At 47.4% G+C, this 26472-nt stretch overlaps 4 protein-coding genes and 1 non-coding gene across 9 annotated transcripts; 2 read left to right on the top strand and 3 right to left on the bottom strand.

The window, feature by feature from the left end:
- The first annotated feature begins 3620 nt into the window (after positions 1-3620).
- On the top strand, positions 3621-11487 carry CENATAC (centrosomal AT-AC splicing factor). The gene is made up of 11 exons (XM_043481376.1): positions 3621-3792; positions 3932-4095; positions 4499-4597; positions 6990-7056; positions 7132-7194; positions 7505-7569; positions 7723-7828; positions 8906-8936; positions 10896-10985; positions 11063-11195; positions 11280-11487. Exons 1-11 carry the CDS (start codon positions 3673-3675, stop codon positions 11353-11355), a joined length of 1014 nt encoding a protein of 337 aa, XP_043337311.1. The 5' UTR covers positions 3621-3672; the 3' UTR covers positions 11356-11487.
- On the bottom strand, positions 11456-13275 carry RPS25 (ribosomal protein S25). Its single transcript, XM_043481378.1, has 5 exons — positions 13116-13275; positions 12783-12878; positions 12057-12240; positions 11605-11703; positions 11456-11502 (listed from the first exon to the last, which is right to left on the bottom strand). Exons 1-4 carry the CDS (start codon positions 13116-13118, stop codon positions 11609-11611), a joined length of 378 nt encoding a protein of 125 aa, XP_043337313.1. The 5' UTR covers positions 13119-13275; the 3' UTR covers positions 11456-11502; positions 11605-11608.
- A 281-nt stretch (positions 13276-13556) lies between these two features.
- On the top strand, positions 13557-16994 carry TRAPPC4 (trafficking protein particle complex subunit 4). The gene is made up of 5 exons (XM_043481377.1): positions 13557-13807; positions 13987-14161; positions 15525-15628; positions 16256-16382; positions 16650-16994. The coding sequence occupies exons 1-5, from the start codon at positions 13633-13635 to the stop codon at positions 16726-16728; spliced, it is 660 nt and encodes a 219-aa protein (XP_043337312.1). The 5' UTR covers positions 13557-13632; the 3' UTR covers positions 16729-16994.
- A 643-nt stretch (positions 16995-17637) lies between these two features.
- SLC37A4 (solute carrier family 37 member 4) lies at positions 17638-24016 on the bottom strand. 5 transcript variants are annotated; one of them, XM_043481371.1, is made up of 10 exons: positions 23882-24016; positions 22371-22711; positions 21312-21544; positions 20762-21005; positions 20123-20281; positions 19790-19875; positions 19203-19316; positions 18940-19005; positions 18444-18582; positions 17638-18336 (listed from the first exon to the last, which is right to left on the bottom strand). In XM_043481371.1, the coding sequence occupies exons 2-10, from the start codon at positions 22516-22518 to the stop codon at positions 18170-18172; spliced, it is 1356 nt and encodes a 451-aa protein (XP_043337306.1). In that variant the 5' UTR covers positions 22519-22711; positions 23882-24016; the 3' UTR covers positions 17638-18169. The 5 variants fall into 5 exon arrangements, with proteins under 5 accessions (XP_043337306.1, XP_043337307.1, XP_043337308.1 ...); XM_043481372.1 differs by having other exon boundaries at positions 23747-23884; XM_043481373.1 differs by lacking the exon at positions 23882-24016 and adding an exon at positions 22961-23092.
- Positions 24017-25640: 1624 nt separating this feature from the next.
- Positions 25641-25777, bottom strand: LOC122450681. The gene has a single exon (XR_006272180.1). It is a non-coding gene; the product is annotated as a small nucleolar RNA SNORA8 (small nucleolar RNA).
- Positions 25778-26472: the final 695 nt, after the last annotated feature.

Here is a 26472-nt window from a genome sequence, read left to right on the forward strand (position 1 = left end):
AGGCCCTGGAATAGGTCCCTCTTTCTGCAACATAATTAGGAGGCTGTTAGCTGCATGTTTCTGAGGCTCTTCCCAGCATAGATTACTACCCCATGGGCATGTCAACACAAGGGTTCCTGGAGTTTTGATGATTTTAATTTGACAAACATGCATTGAAGACGCCTTTCTGCTAGTTCTGCCAAGTCAGGCATGACCAAAACACAGTCCCTACACTTGATCTTTCAACTGTTAGATTTTCAACTGACTATTGAACAAAATGACGACAAGATAAGCAAAGGATCTTGGAACTGAAAAATTAATTCTGCAGGATCCACTCTGGTAGGCTTGACAAAAGGGGTGACATTTCATTCATTCAATCATGAATTGATCCAAGAGTTTATGAATAGATTGAGGTATTACTATGTTCCAGACAAAATCACCAGCCTTATGGAAATTCCATTCTAGTTCATATTTCACAGCAGTTTCATATTTCTATTATACATAATAGAATTTATCAGGCAGAGCTGGAAAGAAGTAAATTCTAGGCTGGGGAACCAAGGGCTGGAGATGCTAAAGTGCAAAGAAGCTGTGGAACTGTAGGAATATTGCCTGGAGAAGGGGAGGGGTGTGTGGGGTATAAGACTGAAAAGGAGGTTAGGAAACTTAGTGTAAAATTCTTGCTGCAAAACTTAGATACTTCTTGAAGGCAATTTAGACATTAAATTAATCAGGAAAGTCATTTTAGAGACTACCTTCAGACCAGAGTCTGGAGGATAAATGGAGGTAAAGTACACCAGACACTTGGAAACCAGTCAGAAAGATTTTACATGAATCAAAACAAGAAAGGAAGGGAATTGAAATAAAGTGTACTCTGTGAGTGTAAAAGGTGGAGAACAGATTTTAAACATCTCAGAAATCCAATAAGACAACTTGTGCAGAGTAGATGTGGGGACTAAAGGAGTGTCACAGACAACTCACTCCAAAACTCCAGGCTTTAACTTGGTGGTATTATTTTCTGGGAGGATGAAAACAGGGAATGATCTGAGGAGAAAGATGGTGAGTTCCATTTCACACAATCTAGTTCAAATGGCAGCCCAATAAATAGTGGAGGACTTTAGAGAAACAGTTTCAAAAGCCAAACTGCAGAGGGCTGAGAAGTTAGAATTTGAAGCAGACAGTGTAGACTACCTAATGCAGTTTTGGAACAAATGACAGAGACAGATGAGATAGCTGGGTTGATGGTTGGGGTGTGACAGAATGAGAGAGCTTGGTAAGTCAAGTGAAGTAATAGGTTGCCATGAGAATGTGGTGAAAATATTTCTGGGTTCCAGTGGGTAAAGCAAAGCCAAGAGGACCTAAGAGCTAGACCAGTGATTTTTTTTTTTTTTTAACAGCTAGGTTTTTATTGTTTATTATTATTTATTTTTGGTTGTGTTGGAGCTTCCTTGCTGCGTGCAGACTCTCTAGTTGCGATGAGCGGGGACTACTCCCCAGTTGTGGTGCATGGGCTTCTCATTGCAGTGGCGTCTTTTGTTGCAAGCACCAGCTCTTGGCACGTGGGATCAGTACTTGCGGCACACCGGCTTAGTTGCTTCAAGGCATATGGAATCTTTCCAGGCCAGGGATCGAACCCATGGTCCCTGCAATGGCAGGCACATTCCTACCTACTGTACCATCAGGGAAGTCCTAGACCAGCAATTTTTGACTGGTCATTAGAATCACCTGAAGGGCTCATTAAACCACAGATTGCTGGGCCCTACTCCAGAGTTTCCAATTCAGTAGGTCTGGGGTGGGGCCCAAGCGTTTGCATTTCTTTTTTTTTTCCACTTCCTTTTTTTTTTTTCCCCCCTTTATTTATTTATTTATTTTTTCAGTGGGTTTTGTCATACATTGATATGAATCAGCCATAGGTTTACACGTATTCCCCATCCCGATCCCCCCTCCCACCTCCCTCTCCACCCGATTCCTCTGGGTCTTCCCAGTGCACCAGGCCCGAGCACTTGTCTCATGCATCCCACCTGGGCTGGTGATCTGTTTCACCATAGATAGTATACATGCTGTTCTTTTGAAATATCCCACCCTCACCTTCTCCCACAGAGTTCAAAAGTCTGTTCTGTATTTCTGTATCTCTTTTTCTGTTTTGCATATAGGGTTGTCGTTACCATCTTTCTAAATTCCATATATATGTGTTAGTAGCATTTGCATTTCTAACAAGCTCCCAGATGCTGATGCTGCTGACCTGGAGGCCACACTTTAAAGATTTTTAGACCTTTAAAGGAGCAAAGTATTTAGCAGCTGGCAAATGATGAATAATTTTCTCAGTGAATGGATAAGAGTGCTTATATTAAAAAAAAAACAACAACAAAAAAAAAAAAGAGTGCTTATATTCACCCCTGCAGTTAAAGACTAGCTGGAAGGTAGGGCCACAAGGGAGGGTAGAAGATAGTGGTCAGAGAAGAACTTCAGAGTTTGAAGTCAGAGAAGGTGCAGTTTTTGGTGAAAAAAGTCCAGGATCACCCCTGCCAGGGGAGTGAGGAGAGGTCAAGGAATTGAGAACTGCAAGGGTCATTAAAATGGATCACATCTAGTGAAGGCCTAAGTCTAAGCGGAAGCTCCAACAGGAAGTCAAGCTCTGAAGGGGAGTCTGCCTACTTCCTGGGTCTGAATTATGTAGAGTTGACTGTATACACCCACAGACATTGTAACCCATGCAGGTTAATGCACCAGTACTGGTAACACATGGTCAGGGAAGCTGGGGACCCTGTGACAGCTCTGTTTGCAAGTCCTACAAATAGAGTCTGGGCCAGGTCCCAGCTTTTTTGGAGGGAGCTCTAGTGTGCAGATCACAACAGTCTGGGGATTTCAGCCCTATGAGTTCTTAAGGGAGCTAGACAGGAAGGCTGTTGACTCTAGAAGTGACTTGTAAAGAATAAAGTTCCACTACTTTAGCATGTTTACAGATTAAAGATGTCAGCAATGATTCTGAACCCTTTATAGCTTCCCCTTTACAGCTTTACAGGGGCAGCGTTCAGATCGCCCCTGTGGGGGCATGGGTGTGAGTGACTAGGTCTTAGATTAGGCCTTCCGCCTTGTGCTTCCAAGAGGTCACTGGTGGCTCAGACGGTAAAGAATCTGCTGGCAATGAGGAAGACCCGGGTTCGACCCCTGGGTCAGGAAGATACCCTGGAGAAGGGAATGGTAACCCCCTCCAGTATTCTTGCCTGGGAAATTCCATGGACAGAGGAACCTGGTGGGCTACAGTCCTTGGGAACACAAGAGTCGGACACGACTGAAGCGACTTCAGCATGCACGCACATACAGAGTTATTGTGATCACAGAGTACGTGTAAAGTTCTGGACACACACTGAGCACCCTATAAACACGAGTTACGATTTGTTACATTGCACGGGTCCTTGTCAGTGTTCCCGATACGTGTGCGGTCTCCCTTAACTATTGCGGGAGCTCTTTTCCCTTCGCCTTTCCCAGCCAGACAGCATTTGGCGATGTTGGTGACTGGTTGGGCTTGCGCACAGGGAGGAGCTGGGAGAAAAGCGTGCGCATCAGCGAAAGACTTGCAGTGGCGCCTACCAGCCGCTGGGGGCTCGGGGCCCCGGAGTTCTTCCGCCCCAGAGGTCAGAGGTCACGGGGCCGCGTGGGAGAAGCTTTGCGTCACGGCTTCCCAGTCCTGGCCAGATGGCGCCGGCGCAGCGTTGTCCTCTTTGCCGCCAGACTTTCTTCTGCGGTCGCGGGCACGTCTACAGTCGCAAGCACCAGCGGCAGCTAAAGGTGGCTTTGGAGCGGCTCCTGCCGCAGGTACGGACGGGAGGCTGGAGGGGACCGCGGACGGCCTGGGGCGGGGCTGCGGGAGGGGCTGTGAAGGCAGGGGGTGGGATCTGGGGATCCCGCCGGGGTCCTACTTAGCCTGTCCGCCTTGGCATCCTCTCCGCCACAGGTGGAGGCCGCCCGCAAGGCCGTCCGCGCCGCCCAGGTGGAGCGTTACGTGCCCGAGCACGAGCGATGTTGCTGGTGCCTGTGCTGCGGCTGTGAGGTGCGGAAACACCTGAGCCACGGAAACCTGACCGTGCTGCACGGGGGGCTGCTGGAGCATCTGGCCAGGTGAGCGCCGGGCCCGGAACCCCTCACAGCGATAGTGTATTAATAGGTTTATATTAGTCTATAAATTAATGGAGGGAGGGTTTAGGGTGGGTGAGAGGAAGAACGTTTTTGTGATTTGATAAGATTGGATGATTCAGTCATCTTGTAGGCATGGCCAACCTTGAGGGTTAGGCCTTATGGTCCCAGTGGTCTCAGTGCTGGGGATGGCCATGACTGGACAACTGGCTCAATCAAGGTTCCTTCCCATCACCTCCTCTCAGATTGTCACATTTTTATTGGAAGGGGGAAACTGGAGATCTTGAGGAAACTATTGTCAGTATTCTCTCAGCCTTGCCCAGAGACCCAGGTGTCAGTTTGCATTATGTAGTCTATCATTGAGATTACTTGTCCTTTCCATTCTCAGTCCAGAGCACAAGAAAGCAACCAACAAATTCTGGTGGGAAAACAAGGCTGAGTTCCAGATGAAAGAGAAGTTTTTGATCTCCCCCCAGGACTTCGCTCGGTGAGTCATTCCTCCACATGATGAGGTAGCAGAGTGTGGATTCTTTGCATCTGTGTCAGGAGCTTCCTCTAATTGTAAAGTTTAGTAAGGACTTCATCAGTGACCATGGTCTTTGTAGCACTCATTATTCTAGGCACCATGTTGAACACAAATGAAAAATGACAGAGTCCTTGAAAGGTTTATAATATAGTTGGGGGGCGGGGGGATGGTGGGATTTACAATATATTTAGCAAATAGAGAAGCGTATAATAAAAGCTGACCATAGTCAACTACTTTAATATGTAACAGAGAGACTACTAAGTTTCTTTAGAAATAGAAGATGCTTTTTATAGAGTGCAAAAAACTGATGCTTACCCAGTGCCCACTTTTAATAGTTTTAACTGGCCTTGGAGGGCCCCAACTACCTGGAGTGCAGGAAGCTTGGCAGCACAGAGGGGCTGAGTTGTGACTGCCTCAGAAAGAGGACTCAGGCAGCCTCACATCACCCCTTTTATTGGGACTGTATTGAGATTATGGAGAGTGGAACCCAAGGGGATCCCAAAGTTAAAAAAATACATAGTGTTTATTATTATTCCTTTCTACTCAGTGTGGAGAATAATGAGGAATTAAGAAGTACTTAAACCCGATCACCTTGTCTTCCAGTCTGTTGTTTGGGCCGGGAGGAAATAAGAAACTGCGGCCAGGCACATCCCTGGTGGTTCATCGGTTAAGACTGCATTCCAGTGCAGGGGTTCAGGTTCTTAGGAGCAGAGATCTCACATGCTTTGTGGCCAAAACAGAAACAATATTGTAACAAATTAAAGACTTTAAAAAAAGTGGTCCACATCAAAAATTAAAAAAGAAACTGAGGCCACTTACTTGTCATAGCCTGACCCAGCTCTATATAATTTTTGGTGGATGAATAAAGGGTAGTTAGCAGAAAGGTTATAACTGAGAATTATATGGACTCTCTGAACTTTTTATTTAAATATAGTTTTGATTTTTGAACTTTACAAATTTCAAGCTCACACAAGACTAAGCCAGGCCAGGCTTGACTGATTTGACCCATAAAGATACAAATGAGCCACTTTTAGATTCAGGCAGCTTATTACTTACATAGGCAGTGAAAAGAGTAAGCCCAAAGTGCCAGCTTCCCAGGTTGTCCCACACACCAAAAAGGACCACAGTGATACAAATAGGGCTGGGTGACTGTAGCATGAACTATGGGATACTGTTGTTGGGGAGCCAAGACTAGACTGCAGCTACAGGCTTTATATCTGCAGCTCTAATCTGAGAGCACAAAGCCCCATACCCCATCAGAACTGGGAGTTAATGAAAAACTGTTTCGTAACGCCCTCCTCTGAGAGATAAGGAGACCAGTGGGAGATGGCCTCCTAGCAGTTCCTTTTAGACCTCCTGTCCTCTTGTGTTCCTGGAGGATCATTCAAACCTTTTGTCAAGACTTTGATAAGTTGCAGTTCAAGGCTTTGCCTGTAAGGTCTGCCAGGGCACCATGGTAGAGCCATTCCCCTATATAAATGTTTTACATATTAAAATTAGGCAAAGACAAATTATCATATAACTATCAAATTGGTAACAATGACAGAAGAATAAGAATTAAAGTAACATCTTTAAAAAAAATTTTTTTTGGGGGCAGGGCTGCTCTGGGTTTTGCTTGCGGCGTGTGCACTTTCTCTAGTTGTGGGGAGGGGGGCTACTCTCTAGTTGCAGCCTGCAGGCTCCACAGTGCTGGTTCAGTAGTTGCGGGGCACGAGCTTAGCTGGCTCGCATCATATGGGATCTTCCAGGACCAGGGATTGAACTGGTATCACCTGCATTACAAGGTGGGTTCTTAACCACTGGACCACCAGGGAGGCCCAGAATTCAAGCAACATTTGAAAACAAAAATCTGTACACCCTTTGAAGGATATTTTCCAAGGATTAAAGAACTGCAAAGAAATCTTGAGCTTTACTTAGTAGTCTCGTTGACAGTAGTACTGATATTATGCAGATATCTTTGTGTGTATTGTAGGATAAAAACTATTGCAAATATATTGTCCCCAATATGGGACAATTTGGACATCAGAAAAGGGTAACTGACTTTTCTTTTTTAAAGTATGGTAATGGTTTCATAGACTGTTCCTTTTCCCAGGAAATGCATGCTGAAAAATTTAGAATTAAGTCTCATGTTCTTGAGAGAAAGGAAATGTGTTTGTAAGAGAACTGGAGCCAGTATGGCAGAATGTTAACAGTGGGTCTGGGTGAGAGGTACATGGGTGTTCATTGTACTACTGAGATTTGGTTTCTGGGAGTCTGACACTATTCAGAATCTAGAGAAAAATGATCTACTGAGGATCTTTTCACAACTAGCAGGGATTGGGATTCTGGGGTGACTTGTCCCTTTCCTTTTTAGATTCAAGAAATCCATGGTGAAAAGTCTGGATTCCTATGAGGAAAAAGAGGATGAAGTGATTAAAGAGGTGAGTTAAAGGAACGGCCTCTGAAGGACCCAGCCCCATCTTCTGGTACCTGTCTGAGTCACCCCTCTCCCACAGATGGCAGCTCAGATCCGAGAGGTGGAGCAAAGCCGGCAGGAGATGGTTCGGTCTGTCTTAGAGGTTGGTTTCCCTCGGAGGAGCCAGAGCAGTATCCAAATCCACTGATTCCTGGTTCTCCCAGGTCCAGCATTTCACCTACCAGCTCTTCTGAAGAAAAATTTATGGACTCCATCTGCTTGTCTTGAATTCCCTTCCCTGCCCACCAGGGGGCAGGCCTTATCAGTGGAGAAAATGTGGGCAGGGCTGGGAGGGAGGGAAGTTGCCAGATGGGGCAGTATCCTCAATTTGTCTACTTCTGGAGGTGGGGAGTATGGCCTAGGCAAATTCTTAAGCATTCTAGACACATTTATTTTTCCTGAATCAAACTCAGCCTCAGACAGTGCCAGACCCAGAAGAGGGCTCTTCAGCACCTGGAAGCTGGAAAGGGACAAACAGGTAAAAGACTGTTAGGAAACCTCTTATTGGACATTCTGACATCTCAAAACATTCTGTAACTTTGATCGAGACATGGAAACAAATCTCATTCTTGCTGTCCTCATGGCTCAAGGACTTAGTCTGCCAGCCTGGCTCCTGTTTTGTCTTTTCCAGCCAAGTAGCCTCCACCTCACAGCAGCCCTCATACTTGGACCTGCCACCAGCCCCAGAGCTTGACTGGATGGAGACAGGACAACCTCTGACATTCATTGGTCATCAGGTACAATGGTTAAGCACGTTGGGAAAGGGCTAATGCCCCCTCAGTTCCCAGGACACCCATCTCCCCTGGCTTTTCTGTATATTCTGGCTGTTCCTGTGTTAGTAGGCTTTTCCCTCTTGCTGCCCTGTTCCATAGTATCATGTTCTCATTCCTCACCCTCCATGGTATCCACACTACCTACATTGTCACATAGGAGCACTAACTCCTAAATCATCCTGTGCAGAATCCAGTTCCAGCTCAACACAGGGACACTTACAGATACCCCACAGGCACCTAACCCCCACCACTCCTCTTTCTAGTAACTGTAGACGGATTATCACCTCCTTTTTTTTCATCTCTCACATTCCCTTAATGAGTATGCCCACCTCCTTTTTTTCATCTCTCACATTGCTCAGTGAGTATGCCTTATCTCCTGAATTTGGCCTCTATTTCACCTTGGAACAATCTCTACTCCTGCAGTCTTGTCCCAGACACCTCATCACCTGCTATCTTTACATCCTATCCTCCAGCCTCCTGCTATGCTCTTTACTTTTGAACATGTAATTGCCATTTTTTAATTGAAGGATAATTGCTTTACAATACTGTGTTGGTTCCTGCCATACATCGTGAATCAGCCATAACTATGTCCTCTCCCTCTTTAACTTCCCTCCCACTGTCTTAAATGATGTCTTCCTTCCCTTCTCTACTTACCCTTACCTTCCCCTTCAGCTCAGATGTCACTTTTTCATGAAAAACTTGTGTCATACCATGTAAAAAGCTGTGCATGTAATTTGTATAATTCATACTTAGTTCTCTTCCCCAGTAATATGTATGCTCTGTGAGGAAAGGGTTTTGTTTACCTACCATGTAGTAGGCACTTTATTTTTGGACATCTCCAGCCTGAGCCCTTGATTATGGTGGGGACAAGACTTGTCTTTCAGTGATTTACCACGCTCTGTGAGATTTAACATAAACTCAGTGCAGCATTAGCATTGTGGCAGTGGTGCCATCCACCTCCTGTACAATTTCTTCTTCTAGGCTGAGTATCCTTATCATCTCTTGGCTTTCTTTTAATTTTTCCCCCATTTTCCACTACAGGATACACCAGGAATTGGTAATATACACTCAGGTAAGGCCCATGGCAATCTCAAACTGTAAGAGGTTTTTTTTTTTTTGAGTTGTAGGTCTTTCACTGGTAGGAGGGTACCCCGACACCTGTGTCAGATGCATCTAACTCAGAAAAGTAACAGACATAATGTTTACCTGCTTACCAGATGTTTTTTTTTTACCTTTCATATCTAAGATGTTTTAAAATTAGTAAATGTGTTGGGACATGGTAATTTTTTTTTCTTTTTATTGTTCTTAATTTATTTTCTTATCCAATTGGCTACTTAATTCACCAGGGATGTTTTACTTGGCAGTGAAATAGTATATGATAATTTTGCCAACATTTGTTATCTTTCTTGATGTCTTTCTCACATCTTTTTTTTTTTTTTTTTTAGTATTAGCAGCTTTATTCCCCCTCCCCCCCCAATTATTTTTATTAGTTGGAGGCTAATTACTTTACAATATTGTAGTGGTTTTTGCCATACACTGACATGAATCAGCCATGGATCTACATGTGTTCCCCATCCTGAACACCCCCTCCCACCTCCCTCCCCATCCCATCCCTCTGGGTCATCCCAGTGCACCAGCCCTGAGCACTTGTCTCATGCATCCAACCTGGACTGGTGATCTGTTTCACACTTGATAATATACAGGGACATGGTAATTCTTATGTGGGTTTTTGTTCAACCTCTGTGTTTTTAAAAATAATACGCTTAATATTTTTATATTAAAGAAAAATAAGAACTGTAAGGATAATTCTTTTATCGCAGGAATACATGTGGTTGTGGAGAAGGAAATAAAAATAAGGGTATTAAAAAAAAAGGGTATAAACTAAATAGGGTCCTACTGTATAGCACAGGGAACTGTATTTAATATCTAAAACTACTTGCAATTGAGGGCCAGAGTCTCTGTACCTTACATAATGCCCACCATAGCATTAGACCTGCCACAGCCACACAGCCTCTTTGTGTTTCGACTAAGGGAAAAAAATATTTTGCTTGAAAAATGGAAACACTGCAAAACTTTAGCATAATAAACATGTTTTTCAAAAAAAAGAAAAGCATCTGATGAAGAAACTATCTTCAATATATGAAGACCTCTCAAAACTCAACAGCCTTCCCAGTTGGCACTAGCGGTAAAGAACCTGCGTGCCAATGCAGATTTAAGAAAGATGGGTTTGATCCCTGGGTTGGAAAGGTCCCCTGCAAGGGTCATGGCAGCTCACTCCAGTATTCTTGCCTGGAAAACCCCATGGACAGAGGAGCCCAGTGGGCTACAGTCCAGAGTCAGACACAACTCAAGCAACTTAAGTGCAGCACAAAACTCAATAAAGGCATATAAAAAGTTGGTCATCAAAATAGCTACAACTATGGCCTTATCTGGTGCTTCAGTGGTTAAGGCTCTGCACTCAATGCACGAGGTGTGGGTTTGATCCCTGGACAGGGAAAAAGTTGACCATGTCACACAGCAAAAAAAAAAAAAAAGTATACAGAACTCTTATAAACTGCTGGTGAGAATGCAAAATGGCATAACTACTTTGGAAGAGTTCAGCAGTTTCTTTAAAAGTTGAAAAAATCTAAACGTGCCCCAGCAAATTTGAACAATTCAAAGAATACTCAACAAGGAAGGAATGACTGATACATGCAACACACAATCTCAGAATATGCTAAAAGGTAGACAAAAGTACATATTATATTTATGCAAAATTATAGAAGAGGCAAACTAATCTATGGCAACAGAACACACATCAGTGGTTGCCTGGGCCTGCGAAAGGGGTATAAAGGAGGTGCGCTAAAAAATAATTTAAAGGGGCACAAGGATACACGGTGTGATTTTACTGCAAACATTTCAAATTGTACACCTTAAATGTGTGCAGTTTGTTGTTATGTCATGCCCCCAATAAGCTTAAGCCCCTCTAATTCCCATGGTCCAGAAGTCCTGAAGTGTTTTCATTTCTGCTTAAAAGGTCTTCCTTTTCCAGGTGCCACACCTCCCTGGATGGTCCAAGATGAGGACTATAGCTCTGGGAACCAACAAATAGGACCCTCCTATGAAGAGTTTCTTAAAGAAAGTAAGTTAATACAGGAATGGTGATGAAGGCTTCCTACTCTTGAAGTCTTCTTACTCAAATAAAACTACTCATTGTAGAGGAAAAACAGAAACTGAAGAAGCTCCCACCAGACAGAGTTGGGGCCAACTTTGACCACAGCTCCAGCACCAGTGCTGGCTGGCTGCCCTCTTTTGGCCGGGTCTGGAATAATGGACGCCGCTGGCAATCCAGGTATGAGCCTAGTGTCAGGACCCCAACCTGCTCCCCCCTTGGAGATCTCACTCTTTGTGCTGCTAACCTTTCATTTCTTTTCAGGCATCAATTCAAAAGTGAAGCTGCAGCAAGAAACAAACAGCAGTCACATAAAGGAAAAAAGCTAATGGCTTCCTGATGTATTTCCAACCACTATAAGGCTCAAAGCCAAGACAACAAATCTGTTACATGCTATTATCCTGTAACTGCCTTTCTTAGGAAACAGACAAACCCACTTATTTGATTTAATAAAGTTTTATTTTTTAAAATATACAGCTGGTGGGACCTGTTTAAAAAAAAAAAAAATCAAATCAGAACTATAGACCCTTGTGAAGGGGATGTGTACTTCATATAGGAGCCCCAGGTTCACGAATCTTTACCAGCTCACCTGTTCATGCATCTTCACCAGCAGCTGGGGCATCTCCACCCTTGGTGTTTCTGGTGTAAATCACTTGAGCTCTGTGCTTTGAAACCAGTTTAATAAGTCCTAGAAAGAGAGAATAAAATTTTCACACAATAGTACTATTAAAAACTCAACAAACTAAAAATGCTTAATTAAAGCATGAGTTTACAAGACATGCCTACATTTCTTGGTGTAATCTAACCTGACTCACCCCTTAAAAAGAAGGCACTCATTACCAGCTCTTGGGATGGCTACCCTCACAACACTTGACTGTAACTTGAAAATCACTGTTTCCACTTAGGCACTACGGATAGCCTAGATAACATGCTAGAATTGTATTGCTAACCTCCACCTACTGCATTTAAAATGGCTAACATGGTCAGCCCAAACTAAGGTGCAAAAAGCATACAAACCAGTACAACACACCCTCCTCTCACCTTTACTAAGGAGTTCCTGAAGGGCTGCTCTGGCCAGGGAACCACGAATCTTCAGTCTCTCAGAGACGACAGCTGGAGTTATAAGCTTATAGTTGGGAACTTCTTTACAGAGTTTGTCATATGTTGCTTTGTCAAACAAGACTAGGTTATTGAGCTTGTCCCGAACTTTGCCTTTGGACCACTTCTGCTCACCAAAAAAAAAAGGAAGGAAGAAAAAGGGAAAAAAAAAATCAGTGCTCTTCAAAGCACCAGTATTTCCCTTCTCTGGAACAACCTGACTCAAAGAATTGTTACAAGGTTGCAGAGTTATACAAGAGTGGGTCTGTCCCTTGGGCTGCAGAAACCTATAAAATTCAGAATCTGCAAACACAGCAAATGAAAGCTGAACTAATCATAAAGCCAAGTTCAAAGTAAAAGAGACCTTGGTTATTGGTGAAGGCATCGGAGACATTACGTTGGGGGGAAAATAAACTATCTTTGAGGCTTTCGGATATTGGCTGAGCCCCACTAGCCCACTTAAAGTAGCTCAGTACACACTTTTTCATTTCCAAGTAGCATATACATCCCCATTCTTTATATGAGTCAAAACCAAAACAGTGATGTGAGTGTAAACTCTTAATAACCTGACTCTAAACCCCACAACCTTACAAGCCATTTGTTACAGTATAGGGAAATGAGACTAGACGCCCCCAACATCCCTCACCATTTGAGGGGCTTTACTCCTACCTTCTTTTTGGCCTTGCCCCCAGATTTGTTCACTGGATCTTTGTCTTTCTTGGCCGACTTTCCGGCATCTTTCTTCTTCTTGTCGTCCTTGGGCGGCTGTAGGAGAAAAGCCGGAATGCGGCCAGGTCACAAGGCAGCCCTTTACGCTCCCGCTACTCCTTCGCCCCCCACCCTGCCCAGACTCCACTACCGGAGCACATGGGGAAAGCTACAGCCCTCCCATCTCCACACGTGGCCCGGCAGTTGTGTGAGCCCTCCGTTGATACTTCCCCAAACGCGCGCCGGCACCGCCTGCTCCCAGAACCACGCCAGTTTCCCCTACACCGAGCTCACCATAGCGAAGGCCGGAGAGCAACTGCGACCACTGCCGCCTCGCTAAGATGTCGGACAAAAAGGAAGTGCGCTCCGCAAGCAAGCCCAGAAACCTCCGGCCGCAGCGATTGCTTCCGGGACAAGGGGCGGAGCCGCGCGAAGGAAGTCCGGAGGCACAGGTTGGGCTCAGGCCCGGAACTGGCTACGGAGCAGGGTCCACCTCCGTAACGTCACACTCTCGGCGTTATCCCTGACTTTTCGATTTTGCGGCCAGTTCTGAGGCAGTCACATTTTACACTTTCCTGGCGCTAAGATCCGGTAAAAAGGAAAGGAGAACAATTTTATAGGTCCCGGCATCTAAAGTCCCTGTGTTAGTGGCACTCAGGCGTGCTCCAAGGGCGCAAGCGTCTCAGCGGGCCCCGCGGGCCGGGGAACGGAAGCGCGGCCTGGAGCGCCGAGAGCAGGTCCCGTGCTGCGCTTCCGGGGCGGGGCCGGGAGGAAGAGGCTGAGTCCTAGTCCGGCAGCCTCGGCGGCAGCTATGGCGATTTTCAGTGTTTATGTGGTGAACAAAGCTGGCGGCCTTATTTACCAGTTGGACAGCTACGCCCCACGGGCCGAGGCTGAGAAAACTTTCAGCTACCCGTTGGATCTGCTGCTTAAGCTGCACGACGAGCGTGTGCTGGTAGCTTTTGGCCAGCGAGACGGCATCCGGGGTGGGTTAGGCTCGTTCCCGGGGCGCGGGGTTGGGGGGGGATGAGGCGGGGCCAGGTGCTGCCTTGATGGGCTGCTTATCTCTGGGAGGGGGGCGGATGAAATTGGGGGCTGGGTCATTTGTACTGTTGGCGGGATCCGCAGTCTGAGGCTTTGTTGACCCTTAGCTTCGCCATTGCAGTGGGCCACGCAGTGCTGGCTATCAATGGTGTGGACGTGAATGGCAAGTATACGGCCGATGGGAAAGAGGTACTGGAGTACCTGGGCAACCCTGCTAACTACCCAGTGTCCATTCGATTCGGCCGCCCTCGCCTCACCTCCAATGAGAAGCTCATGCTGGCCTCCATGTTCCACTCGTAAGTCCCACAACTCTTCCTAGATTCTGTCCGTCAACTCTTGGCTCATAGGCTGACTGGATTAGTGTAGTTCTGCGCTCAGAGACTTGTTGACTGGCGGTGCTTACCTTTCTCTAAAAAAGTAACACAGCCCCTCAGCTGTGTCCCACTCTTTGTGACCCACCCCACCCCCCACCCCCACCCCCCGCCCCCCGCCATGGACTGTAGCTCTGCAGACTCCTCTCTGTCCATAGAGTTCTCAAGGCAAGAATATTGGAATGGGTAGCCATTCTCTTCTCCAAGAGATCTTTCCCACCCAGGGATGGAACCTGGGTCTCCTGCATTGCAAAGGGATTCTTTACCATTTATTTGAGCCACCAGGGACACCCCATCTACATAAATCCATTCCATAATTGTGGGAGATTTTATTCCTTGGCTAAACCTTTGCTTGTTTTTCTGGTTGAGCTTGAGTAATAGAAGAAAACTCATATTTATGACCGGGGTCAGAGCAGTCATTATCAGTTGGCCTGGTGAGGGGAGTCCATCTAGTCATACCAAGAGTGATCTGAACATAACTATAATTTTTCTTTAAAGTAAATTTTCTCAGGGCCAGCCAGTTAGAGCATTTGAGGGGTGAAATCCACCAAGGTAACCCAGAACTACTAGACATAGTTAATTGGTCACAAACCCAACAATTGGATTGATTTCTAAAACTAGCATAGGATCATGCCTATGATAGAAAAACATTTGATTTGTATGCTAAGATTCAAGAAGTCAAGAAAATATTAATGATCGTACAAGTTGTGTCAAGGATCTTGGGCAAGCTGTCCACCTCCAATGTCTTCTATTCTTCGTGTGAGTGTAGGGTCCCATCAGCCTTCTCTGTCTCCTCCTAAATTGTCAGTGCTGTGTCATGAAAAGAATTGATCCAGTATGACAAGGCTTTAGGTAATGCTGGCAGTGGTGTGATTTTGTTTGCCTAAGTTACCTTCTCTTTCTTGAGTTTTAATATGTTCATCTTTAAAGTAAGGTGATTAAATGATCTTTAAGATCTTTTCCTGCTGTCAGTTGTATTATAAGATGTGTTGGATATGCATAGTCAGCTGGTGGGTAAACATGGCATGGTAATCCCAGAGTGTTAATTTTACCCAGTTTTCAATGTAGTATGTTTTGTAGCAAAGTGTGATTGTAAAATACATGCAGAGTTCAAATGAATTCTTACAAAATTTTGATACTGCTGCCAGGCAGTTCACACTGCTGATTCTATTTCAAGCTGTAATTTAAGTGTTCAGAAGATAAGGGTCACCTCGGTGGAAAAGTTTGAGAAGCACTCCTCCCTTATAGCAATGAGGTGCATTCCCAACTTTGCCTTTCTTGCAAATAGGCTGTTCGCAATCGGCTCCCAGCTGTCTCCTGAACAGGGCAGCTCAGGCATTGAGATGCTGGAGACAGATACATTCAAACTGCACTGCTTCCAGACTCTGACAGGTATGCGCTTCCAGACAGGCCAAAGGCATGCGATGGGTCTGGTTGGAGGAAGGCATTGACCAAAGTTGGCTCTGGTAAGCAAGGGGGTGGTGGTTAGCCTTTTCTGGGACAAGTGCACAGTTATTTGTTTTGTGAATCTAAAGCCAATATTTAATCTTGATGCCAGTTTTGTCCATGCTCAGCCCTCGTTATCCTGTGCTCAGATAAACTCACCTTAGTGTTCTCTCATGTTGCACACACTTTGGAAGGTGTAAGTGTTGTTCCAAAATAAAATTGGAATGCCAGTTGAAAATGGCCTTTGGATCCTGAGTGGCATTGCCTCACTTCGTGAAGGCAGAGCATGGAAAACTGCCTGAGTTTGTTCCCTGCCTGGCACTTTGTGCTGAGAGGCACCCAGGCCAGAGGTAAGCAACAGAGCTAGAACCCAAAGCCTAGTCACTCAATCAGCTGGGTGGTGCTATAAAGTCATTTCACTTCTCTGTTTTTCCCTGTGAATTCAAAGTCTTGCTTTTCATGCTTTATGAGGCAATAAGGATAAAATAAAAATGAGCATATAAAGTGCTGTACAAACAGGACAGTTTTATTTGCTGATTCTCTACCCTTTGGTAATCATTGGTCCCTCTCCAGGGATAAAGTTTGTGGTGCTGGCGGATCCTAGGCAGGCTGGGATAGATTCTCTTCTCCGAAAAATTTATGAGATTTACTCAGACTTTGCCCTGAAGAATCCATTTTACTCCCTGGAAATGCCCATCAGGTAAGCGGTCGCAGTCTGCAGATTCTAGTCAAAGCCTCCTTGTTTTCTCTCCCTGTATTTGCTTCCCCAATGTCATTTTGAAGTGTAATAGTTATTTTAAAATAAAAAGTAACTAGCCTTTCACTTACTTATTCTTTTGAGAAAGCAAGGACTTTCCTTGAGTTTGATGGCCTTCAAGCAGAGTTTCCACTAGCTCTGCCTCTGTACCCACGGTGGGGAGAGAGCCAGGCCTAACACTTTGTCTTGTGCCTCCTGGGCCTGGCCTAGGTGTGAACTGTTTGACCAGAACCTGAAGTTAGCCCTGGAGGTGGCAGAGAAGGCTGGAACCTTTGGACCTGGGTCTTAGGCTCAACCTACAGCGGACCCCACCAAATTCTTAAGAGATCCTACAGCAGGAATCCTGCGGTTTCCACTTTGATGGAGATCCCGGCAGCATTGTTAGTGCACTTGAAAATGGGAGGATGCTGAGCCTGATGACATGTTCTGATCCCAAGCCTTAATACCATTCTCTCTTTCCTCCTATATCTGTCATGGTCCTACTTCCCAACTCTGTACAGATTATTTATAGGAGGTAGGCCCATAAATGTTGTAATAAACATTCCTTTGAGCTCAGTGTTTGCTATCCTAATTGACGGTTTGGGGGAGAAAGCCTCAGAAGGGGAAACAGGAATGATAAGGGAATTCAAGGAAGCTGAGATACTGTGTTCCAGTAGAAAACAAAACAAATATATATTCATTAAGCGAATGAATGAACATGGGACTTTGAAGCAGGAGTCTTGGATTGCCACTGACTTCTTGGGTGGTTCGGTTGTGATGACGATAATGAGAACAATGATGGAACATTTATCAAGGGCTCACAGCCAGATTTTACTGCTTTATCTCCCTTCATCCTCTCCCTTAGCTCAGGATGTTCATCCTGTTTGTGTTACAGATGAGATTTAGCAAAGTACAAACTCTCTGCTTCAAAGTCTCAAAGCTAGTTACCAGTAGACCTTGAACCTAGACTTTCTGACTATACTGTTGCCTCACTACAGCAAGTTATTTAAACTGCCTGACACCCAGTAGCGTCATCTCTAAAATGTGCATTGAATTCTGCAGCATGAAGTTGAAGGCAGAAGAGGCAGGAGCTTAAAGGAGTCCATTTACCCTTCAGCTTTCCCTGGCTCTCTGGGGGTAGAGAATGCAGGTATTAAGGGAGTATTTCTCAAAGCTATCTCTGTATTACACCTTTTGAAAGAATGATTCACTGACAAGGTTAGTATCAAATCTAGTTTTAATTCTCTATAACAAATCTTTCTACCCTCCCACCTATTGTACCCTTGTATTGGTGAGAGTGACCTTTTGGCCCTGAACTCCAAAGTATTGGCAGGAGCAGTTGCCTCCTTGCTGAGGTCTTCTGGAAGAAGTCTCGGGCCATGGCTGCCCAGCTGCTGCAGGCAGGAGATGCCTCACCTCAAGTGAGGATGGGGTGAGATGGAGACAGGGTGGGGCTCAGGAGAGGGAGAAGGGTATAGGAGACTTCCTGAGTGCAGGGGGTTCCTATTTGAAGGCAGGAAATAGGAGCTAATGGAGTCCAAGAACAAAGGTTGTCCTTTAAATAGAGATGAGATGAGCTGGGACCTCATTAACTACTGATAACTTCCAGTGCCATGTAGATAAGGGAAAAGGAGCAGAAAGGGAAAGTCAAAGGTGCTAGTGAAGACGGCACCCTCCATTCTTTCCCTCCCTACCCGCACGGAGGGGAAAGGCCACAAGTAGGACAGGATGCTCTGGAGCCTGCACTGTCCTCACTCAGCCTTCTTGGGCACTCGGCCCATCTTGGTGCGGATGTTTCGTAGAAGGAAGAAGGCACCTGTGCTGGCCGCACAGATCACCTCAGCCACCCAGAAGGCTGTGCTCCAACTGTAATGTTTGGCAATCGTGCTGAAGGGCAACCCAGCCAGAAAGCCGCCCACTGTCAGGGAGGAGAAGAGCCCATGTCACAGTGAGGCTGGAGCCAGAGGGGCTTAATCCAGCCCCTCGCTGGCCTGAGGGCAAGGCATCAGTTGGGGTATCACTTACCATTGGCCATGAGTCCCACAATGGCATGGGAGGTGCCACACAAGTTCGGAGGGGCACACTCATTGGCTATAACTCCAAACAAGGCGATGGGACCATAAGAGGAGAAACCAAACACAGCTCCCAACACCAGGATCCAGAGCTGTAAGGGCAGTGCAGGGTGGCAGTTAGAGTCTGGGAAAGACTGCTCCCTACCTGCCCTTGCCACAGGAGAGAATGCTTGGCCCCGGGAACAAGTAGTTGTAAGGAGAAAGTGGCTCCCACATACAGACCACTTCCCAGTACAACTGACTACAGACTGGAGGAGCGGCGGCCACACTGAGCCAACCTAAGGGACCTGTGTGGGTAGGTGAGGAAGGTAGAGAAGCCATCCCTCTTGAGTTAGATGCTGTCCCCTTTCAGGATTTGTGCAAGCCAGATTGGCTGGGGACAAGGCAGAGCGGGGTAAGATAAAGGTGAGATAAGACCAAGAGAAAAACCAGAGATAAAGATGGAGCACCTCATTCTCTGTAAAGCCTGTGAGCTCAGCAAGAGGGTGAAGAGCCGGAGTCCAGAAAACAATATCCTAGAGGAGCACAGAGAGGAGAAGAAACCAGGCCCAGAGTCAAGGAGGGTCACCAGAGTAAAGAAGAGGGGAACTGAGGTACAAACAACTGAAAAGGACAGTCTGAAGCAGAAAAAGGCCAGGGAGAGGAAGAGAGAGTCAGCGGCCCTTGCTTTCTCATCCTTGTCCCTGCTGTGAGCCAGGCCCTCTTTACTTACCTTGGGGGAGTCACTGGTCACAGTGACCCGGAAGAGGTACATGGATGCCGTCATGCCAGCCATCATGAACAGCAGCAGGCCATGGCGGGGATTCCCGTAGATGGACAGCCCTGCCTGTGGGCACAGTCCTGGCAATGTCAGGCCCCAGGAGCAGCAGAGAACCCCCACCCCTGGACTCTGACACAGCAGGCCTCTGCTGACTGGTCTTTGGCAATCCCACTGCAGTTCTTGGCCCAGGGCAGCTCTGGGAGGCCCTGGGACCTGCTTATTATGTTCTGAGGCCAAACTCCACAACATCCCTTCCTCCACCTGGGCAGGCTCGAGGACATGGGCTGGCAGGCTGCACCCGGTTTTCCTCAGGCTGTGGAGAAGCTAGGCGGAGAGAAATGCTGGCTCTCCTTGATATCAGTTAGCTTCAACTCCACATTCTTAACGAAGAAAAATATCCTGGAAACATTCCCACCTCACCCAGCCTAAACCAGCACATGCCAAGCTACATGTGCCCAAGGCTCACACTTCTGGTGTCCCAGTCATGCTGGGAAGATTTAAAGGGACCCTCCTCCTTCCTGTCCCTTCTGCCCACTCACCTTGGCCATGGCCCGGTCTGACAGGTAGCCAGCTGCGATGCTGCCTACAAGGCCCCCAACCTCCAGGGCACTCATGTAGGAGCTACCTGCAGTGAGGAGTTGCAGTGGGAAGAGGGAAAGGGAGGGTGGAAGGGCGTTACACCTTGAGGTTGTCCCAGACTGGCTTAAACCCAGATAGGCACAGGGTCCCCAAGCGTGACTGACTACAGCTGCCTGAGTAGTGTCCAGCCTCAGGGAAAGAGGAGAGGGGATAAAGGGAACTGGGCCTGAATTTCCCATCCCCTGCATTGGTTCCTGCTCCCTAGGCCTGCCCCATCCCAACACTCATCTCACCCACGAGGGCAGACTGTCCTCTCTCCTGGATGAGGAAGAACTGGCCCCAGTCAGTACAGCACGTCTTTACTCCAAACACCACAAGGTAGCCAGTGGAGAGCACCCACAGGTAAGGGGTCAGCAGCAGCTCCTGTAAGGTGCTCTCCTCCTTCGGGGAGCCTGGGGGTGGGAGAAGGCCAGGCCTCAGACTCTGCTCCAGCTGCCCTGCCCACCTCAAGCCCCCACCACTCATTAACTAGCCACAGGGACAGAGTCCATCCACATAGACAAGGATCAGCACAAAGGTAACCCCTCACCTACTGTTCTGCCCTCTCTTCTCCACTGAATGTGAGGACCAGTGAGGATGGAAGAGGTACCCAAGACACTTAAGCTTAGGATGCTGTCCACACAAGGAAGTGTGGCTCTGTTATAAGGAAGGACCAGTCTATAACATGAGTCATAGCATTTGTTGGCTCTGCCACTTGTCTGGCACTTAACTGTCTCTCAGGATAGAGTTTTACTTACTCCCCACCCACTCCATCACCATCCCTCCCCTGACATCCATTGGCTAGCACAGGGCCAAGCATACAGCCGTCTTCAGCGAGAGTCTGCCAGGTGAATGATGAAGGTTCCCAGAGGGTGGCTTTGGTGGGTACTCACCCTTCTTGCCCTTGGAGGGGGTGGGGTCCAGGTTTTGGAGTCCAACATCAGCAGGTTCATTGTGGATGAGCAGGAGACAGAGGAAGGAGACAGCTACACACAGTGCCCCAGACAGGGCCAGCGTGGTGCGCCAGCTGTAACTCTGGGCGAGGATGGTTGCCAGGATGGGGCCCAGCCCTCCAGCCAGGTTCATGCTGGTTGACAGGATGGCCCACCAAGTGCCAAACTGAGATGGCTCAAACCACTGTGGGGCAGAGAGGAACAGAGTAGGTGCCTGGCCTCCAGTCCATACGGAAGGTGGGGTCAGGTGGGACAGACCCAGGAGCTCACGTTACAGGAAGGAGGGAGAGGGCGCTTCTACTTGGCAAGGCCAATTCCCTCATCTGCCACCTGATCCCACCACATTCAGCCTCCTAAAATATCTTGACAAGCAACAGGAGCTGGGCTGAACTGAGGAAACTACTCTGGGGTGGAGGTGCCAGTGCACCCATGTAGTCTTTAGGTGTCCTCTCTGCCAATCTGAACCGGCTCCTCAGAAGCAGACACTCACCTTCCGCAGGACCTTGCCACATGGGGGCCAGCCCAGCCCCTGTGCCAGGCCATTGAGGAACCAGAGAGCAGCAAAGACAGGCACCGCGGAGCTCCAGGAAAAGGCTACATTGACCAGGCCAACCAGGAGAAGCCCAGAAGAGAATAGCCAGCGAGCACTCATCTGGTCAGACAGCACCCCGCTCACAAACTTGCTGATGGCGTAGGCAGCGGACTGGCTGCTGGTGATGAGCCCTGCAGAGGAGGGGAGCAGGGAGCAGGACACCTGGGGGGTTAGGGACAGGGCAAAGGCACAGGAGGGTGGAGGAGGTCATGGGGTCAGGTGTGTAGAGGTGCCTGGCAGGGTGAGACAGGTTCCTTCCAAGAGGAAGGATTCCTGACATTCATTCATGGTGCCAGGCTATTCCTCCTATCTCTCCATTAGCATTAGCCCCAGGCTGACCCATGACTTGTCAGCCTCTTGAAGAGTTCTAGCAGCAGCTGTCAGGTGGCAGGACAGCCCTCCTCCCTGTGATTCTCATATACCTGATTTCCCCCTCACTTGGCCTCTCGCAGTTCTGTTGCCCCATCTCTGAACATGGGGCAAAGGCTTAGAATTGGAGTCAAGGACCTTATTCCTCCTGAAGGGATAGCCTGCTAGACCACATGGAGTCATTGTGCCAACTCCGCGGATCCAAGTGCTCACAGTGTCAGCAGCCAGCACTCACCCTGTGGTCTAAGCCTGCACCCACAAAGTACAGAAACTGCTCAGAATCCCCCTAACACACAGTGCCTCCGGGACACCTGTTGGTCACAGGCACCCATGCATGCACACACATGTGCACACACATCAGAATCACAGCCGTCAGACATGCATAGACCATACCCACAGTCCTTTACCAGTGCCCACTGACATGGATCTCAGAGCTTCTTCATCCTGCACATGCACTGTCCCCTGGCCTCAGCTATGCAGACAATCCACACATATTCCGTGCCTGTACCCACCACACTGCACAGACACCCAGCTTGTCCTGCTGGTCCTGTGTTCTTGGGCCCATCACCCTGCCCTGCCAGGACTCACCCAAGTCATCTTTGTCCAGAGGGATCTCCTCCACCAACGACGGCATGACAAAGGAGAAGGTCTTGCGGTTGAAGTAGTACAGGCTGTAGCCTCCAAACATGGCCGAGAAGATCACGGTTCGGTAATAGCCATAGCCTCGGGCTGCCATGGTGGCAGGGAGCAGGCCCTACTGGCTGGGACACAAAGTCTCTGACCACGGCTGGGGCTGGCGGGCTCTCAGTGCCAGGTCTGCTGAGTTAGGCTTTTTCTGCTCCCTCCTCCGCCCAGCCTCCCAGGCTCCCTTTATAGCCTCCTTCTGGACAATCATTAAGCCTGGGGCGGCTCCTAGGGAACCCGGTGTCCTGAGGGAGACAAGAAAATAGGAGATTACTGACGCCCTAGCTGTGGGGGCTGGAGGGGGTTCGGGAGGGAAGGCAGTGTCCCTGACCTAGGCCAGCACCCAGTGTCCCCAGGATTTCTTTCACGGCGCTTCCGCCTCGGCGAGCCTATGAGACCAGCGGTGATTAAAGACTTAACCTAATTACTTTTGTCTCCTTGCGCCCAGGGGAGGCAGGGGTGGAATGATCTAGCCGGCTTCCTCAGCCACTTACCTCATTCATTCAGGGAAAGTTTATTGAGGGATTACTGGTTGCGAGGCACTGCACTAGGTGCTGGGTTAGCTTCTACACATATACATTCAATCAGACACGAACGCCAAACAACCTCTCTTCCAAGTCTTCCAGAGCTGACTTCAAGCCCTGTAACTCCCGATGCTTTTTAGCACACGGTGGGGGTGTAACTGTGTATGGATAGTTGCAGAACTCTAAGCAAGGCGAGGCAGGAGAAACTCCCCAGCTCAAGACACACAGTGTCACATCGAAAGCCCCGCTAGGGGCTGAGGTCTGATCGCCTTTACCCTTGACGTCAGTATGGGCTCCGGTCTGGCAGGCTGGGGCTTCAGGGACCGTGACCGGACGGCCCTTGGGCGGGAAGGTGCAGCGGCGGACTCCCGGCGCAGTGCCCAAGCTCCCCGCTTCCCAGGGCCCTGGCAACACGTCCCCGGCTTTTCGGCTCGGTGGGGAAAGCAACTGGAGCAGAAGGCGTGGGCGCAAGCGGAGCCGTTGGCCGCTCGGAGGCCCCAAAGGCCCCTCGCTTCGGCGGCCGAGTGGCTCGGCCTGGCGGGGTGGAACCGAGCGGTAGGAAGGGGAAGGAGGGAGCGAGGCGGCGTGCTCTCGGCACCTGCCCAGCCCCGTGTCCTCAAGCTACCCAGGACACCCGACTCCGGCTGGGAATGGACGAGGGCCCGAGTGCAGGGGCTGGAGTGGTGCGGAGACCCCAGGATTCGTGCAACACAAAGGAGCCGGCGCGAACTGATCCCAGACAGCGAGTGCCCCTACCCCTGAACCGGCAGCCGCAGAAACAGCTCTGTGTGGAGTAGAAAGTTGGGCCTCGGACAAAAGAGCGCAGCACCTGAGACTCGCGCTCCAGTCCCGCCCTCAGGAGACGCCCCACCCCCGCACACCGCCCCCTACCTGAACAGAGGTGGGAGCCGGGGTAGCAAGGGGCGGGGCCGGCCGGGCCTGTCGGGCGCATGCGCTTGCGCCCTGGATGGGGCGGGGCCTCCGCCTGCGACTTGCAGTCCTGAGAGTCAATCCTGCTCTAATGGTTTAGGTTTAATCTTGCGGGTCACCCTGGTCCTCGGAGGAGGACAGCGCCGCTTAGGGGTTGGAGTCATACGTTCCCTTCTTAACTGATGGGCTTCGAGAAACCATTTTTTAGGAAGTGCCTCCCGCTACCAGTCACTGTTCTCACATCGTCTGGGAGATGTCTTGTGTTTTCTGTAAGAAATTAATGCAGGCCTCAGTGAGCACAATTTGAACATTTATTTTGTGGTCAGACTGTTGGGGACATAGTTAAAATAGCTGGAGTGTTTAAAGTGTGGACCTTGAGTAAAGCTTAAATTTGAATTCCAGACCCACTACTTCGAACAGCGTGCCCTGGGTAATTAATAATCTCTATGAGCCCCAGTTTCTTACCAACCTCCTAGGGTGATTGTGAGGGTTGAACAGATTTAGAGCTCCAAAAATTTAGATAACTGCTTTCACTGAGTATATAAAAGAATTGCTGAAATTATTTTAAGTGCTTCAAAGTTGAGAGTAAAGCTGTGTTTTGTTTTGTTTTTTAATCAATTATCTATTTTTTGGCTGCTCTGGGTCTTCAGTTGCTGTGTGGGCTTTCTCTAGGTGTGGTGAGCGGGATCTACTCTCTCATTTTGGTGTGCCTGCTTCTCATTGCGGTGGCTTTGCTTGTTGCTAAGCATGGGCTCTAGGGTGCATGGGCTCAGTAGTTGTGGCGCACACAGGTTGCTCCATGACATGTGGGATCCTCCTGGACCAGGGGTCGAATCCGTGTCCCCTGCACTAGCAGGCGGATTCCTAACCACTGGACCACTAGGGAAGTCCCAAGAGTAAAGCTCTTTTAGAGTGATGTTAAAAATACAGCAACAGGTCCAAAATTGACTTGCTTATGCTAAGCCCCATGTCACCAAAGGGAGACTTCAATACAGTTTTGCCTCTCCCAGAAATGGGATCTTAAATAAGTTAATCAGGAGTTGCCTGATCAGTACTAGTTATGTCATCTACCTGATAGATCCTATATCCATTCCCTAAAGGAAAGTAACCTGGTAATAACCAATCTGCTTTTTGCCTAGTTTAATTTCTTGTTCCCTTAATTTCTTGTTCCTTCTACCTATAAAAGCCTTTCATTTTGTACAGCTCCTCAGAGTGCCTTTCTAAGTGCTAGATTGGATGTGTCCTGATTTATGAATTGTTGAATAAAGTCAATAAGATCTTTAGAATTTACTCAGTTGAATTTTTTTTTATACATGCTGACTTTCTGCACAAAGGTTTCTTTTTATTCATAACATAGGCAAAGTTATTTAAGTCAATAAATTTTTAAGGATTTTCACATGTCCTGATTCTTTCCACTGCTAGTCACCATAGTTCCTCCAAAGTTGTCATCTTCAAGGCAGCCCTTACAAAAAGTTCTGCTCAATCCACAGCTGTGATGCCACAGCTGTTTTAGTTGGGCCTCTCTGATCTTCAGTGGAGTGCACTTCAAAGTTTGCCACCTGTAATCTTTAAGATCCAATTTCCTCAAGCAGTTCACTATAGGATCCTGTTTAGGGTCAGGAGATGGGATGTCTAGTTCTTCATGACAACCATAGAAAAAAAAAGTATTAGTTACTATTGAAGAGTATGTCAAACTGAACAGTATAAGAAACTAAAAGGATACTGTATCAGTAGAAATACCAGGTCTGACATGCACAAAGCAAAAAAACCAACAATGCCAGATACTGAATTTATATCGCACTGTCTTTTGAACAGCCAGCAGGAACAAACTGCTGAATGCAGATACCATGCAGTGCAGTGAATTTTTTTTTTAACAGCAGAAAAATGATCAGGAAAGGGAAGAGGTGGAGGAGAGGCAAGATAAGATGGGACAATTTGTGGCTGAACTTGATTAATTGAACAGATATCTACTGAGCCAGAGCCTAGTGTATATCAGGCACCGGTGCTTTCATGAGGTAGAGCCCAGGGCCAGGAAAACGATTCTCTCCAAAACCAAGGCATATTAGAATCCGTACTTCACCTAGCAGACAGGGAGCCATTGTTCCCCCCCCTCACTTATTGTTAAGGTATAAAATAAAAAAGGTACGAAAACAAACAAAAAAAAAGTGCAAATCTTAAGCGTACAGCTCAATGTTTTGTTTTTTAAAAACATACATTAATGCCCTTGTAACTACTGCTCAGATTAAGTTAACTTTCCTATCACTTTATTTTAGAAATGTTCAAACCAATAGAAAAGTGGCAAGAATATCCTTCACCTCTCAAATGTTAAATTTTTTGCTATGTTTTGAAAATCTCTGTATAACTATACACGTGTTTGTTGTTGAATCATTTGAAAGTTACTTGAAGGCATTGGGAAGCTTCACCCCTCTATATTTTTTAGCCTGTATTGCCCTAAGAACAAAGGCATTCTCCTGTATAACTAACTACAATTCTCACATTCAAAAAAATGTTTTTGTTAATATATAGTCCATATTTAAATGTCTCCAATTTTT

This window comes from Cervus canadensis, chromosome 11 (genome assembly GCF_019320065.1).
Source record: "Cervus canadensis isolate Bull #8, Minnesota chromosome 11, ASM1932006v1, whole genome shotgun sequence".
NCBI lineage: Eukaryota > Metazoa > Chordata > Mammalia > Artiodactyla > Cervidae > Cervus > Cervus canadensis.

What these genes read in the sequence shown, in the direction of transcription:
- TRAPPC4 (XM_043481377.1), top strand. Translation starts at nt 13,633, where the DNA reads ATGGCGATTTTCAGTGTTTATGTGGTGAACAAAGCTGGCGGCCTTATT. An exon ending in CTGGCCTCCATGTTCCACTC is followed by an intron (nt 14,162 to 15,524) that starts GTAAGTCCCACA and finishes TCTTGCAAATAG; the next exon opens with GCTGTTCGCAATCGGCTCCC. An exon ending in TCCCTGGAAATGCCCATCAG is followed by an intron (nt 16,383 to 16,649) that starts GTAAGCGGTCGC and finishes GGCCTGGCCTAG; the next exon opens with GTGTGAACTGTTTGACCAGA.
- RPS25 (XM_043481378.1), bottom strand. An exon ending in GGGGCAAGGCCAAAAAGAAG is followed by an intron (nt 12,241 to 12,782) that starts GTAGGAGTAAAG and finishes TTTGGTGAGCAG; the next exon opens with AAGTGGTCCAAAGGCAAAGT. An exon ending in TCAGGAACTCCTTAGTAAAG is followed by an intron (nt 11,704 to 12,056) that starts GTGAGAGGAGGG and finishes CTCTCTTTCTAG; the next exon opens with GACTTATTAAACTGGTTTCA.
- SLC37A4 (XM_043481371.1), bottom strand. Translation starts at nt 22,518, where the DNA reads ATGGCAGCCCGAGGCTATGGCTATTACCGAACCGTGATCTTCTCGGCC. An exon ending in CCCCTCCAAGGGCAAGAAGG is followed by an intron (nt 20,282 to 20,761) that starts GTGAGTACCCAC and finishes TCCCACCCCCAG; the next exon opens with GCTCCCCGAAGGAGGAGAGC. An exon ending in TGTGGGACTCATGGCCAATG is followed by an intron (nt 18,337 to 18,443) that starts GTAAGTGATACC and finishes CCTCCCTGACAG; the next exon opens with TGGGCGGCTTTCTGGCTGGG.
- CENATAC (XM_043481376.1), top strand. Translation starts at nt 3,673, where the DNA reads ATGGCGCCGGCGCAGCGTTGTCCTCTTTGCCGCCAGACTTTCTTCTGC. An exon ending in TGGTTCGGTCTGTCTTAGAG is followed by an intron (nt 7,195 to 7,504) that starts GTTGGTTTCCCT and finishes AATCAAACTCAG; the next exon opens with CCTCAGACAGTGCCAGACCC. An exon ending in AGCTGGAAAGGGACAAACAG is followed by an intron (nt 7,570 to 7,722) that starts GTAAAAGACTGT and finishes TGTCTTTTCCAG; the next exon opens with CCAAGTAGCCTCCACCTCAC.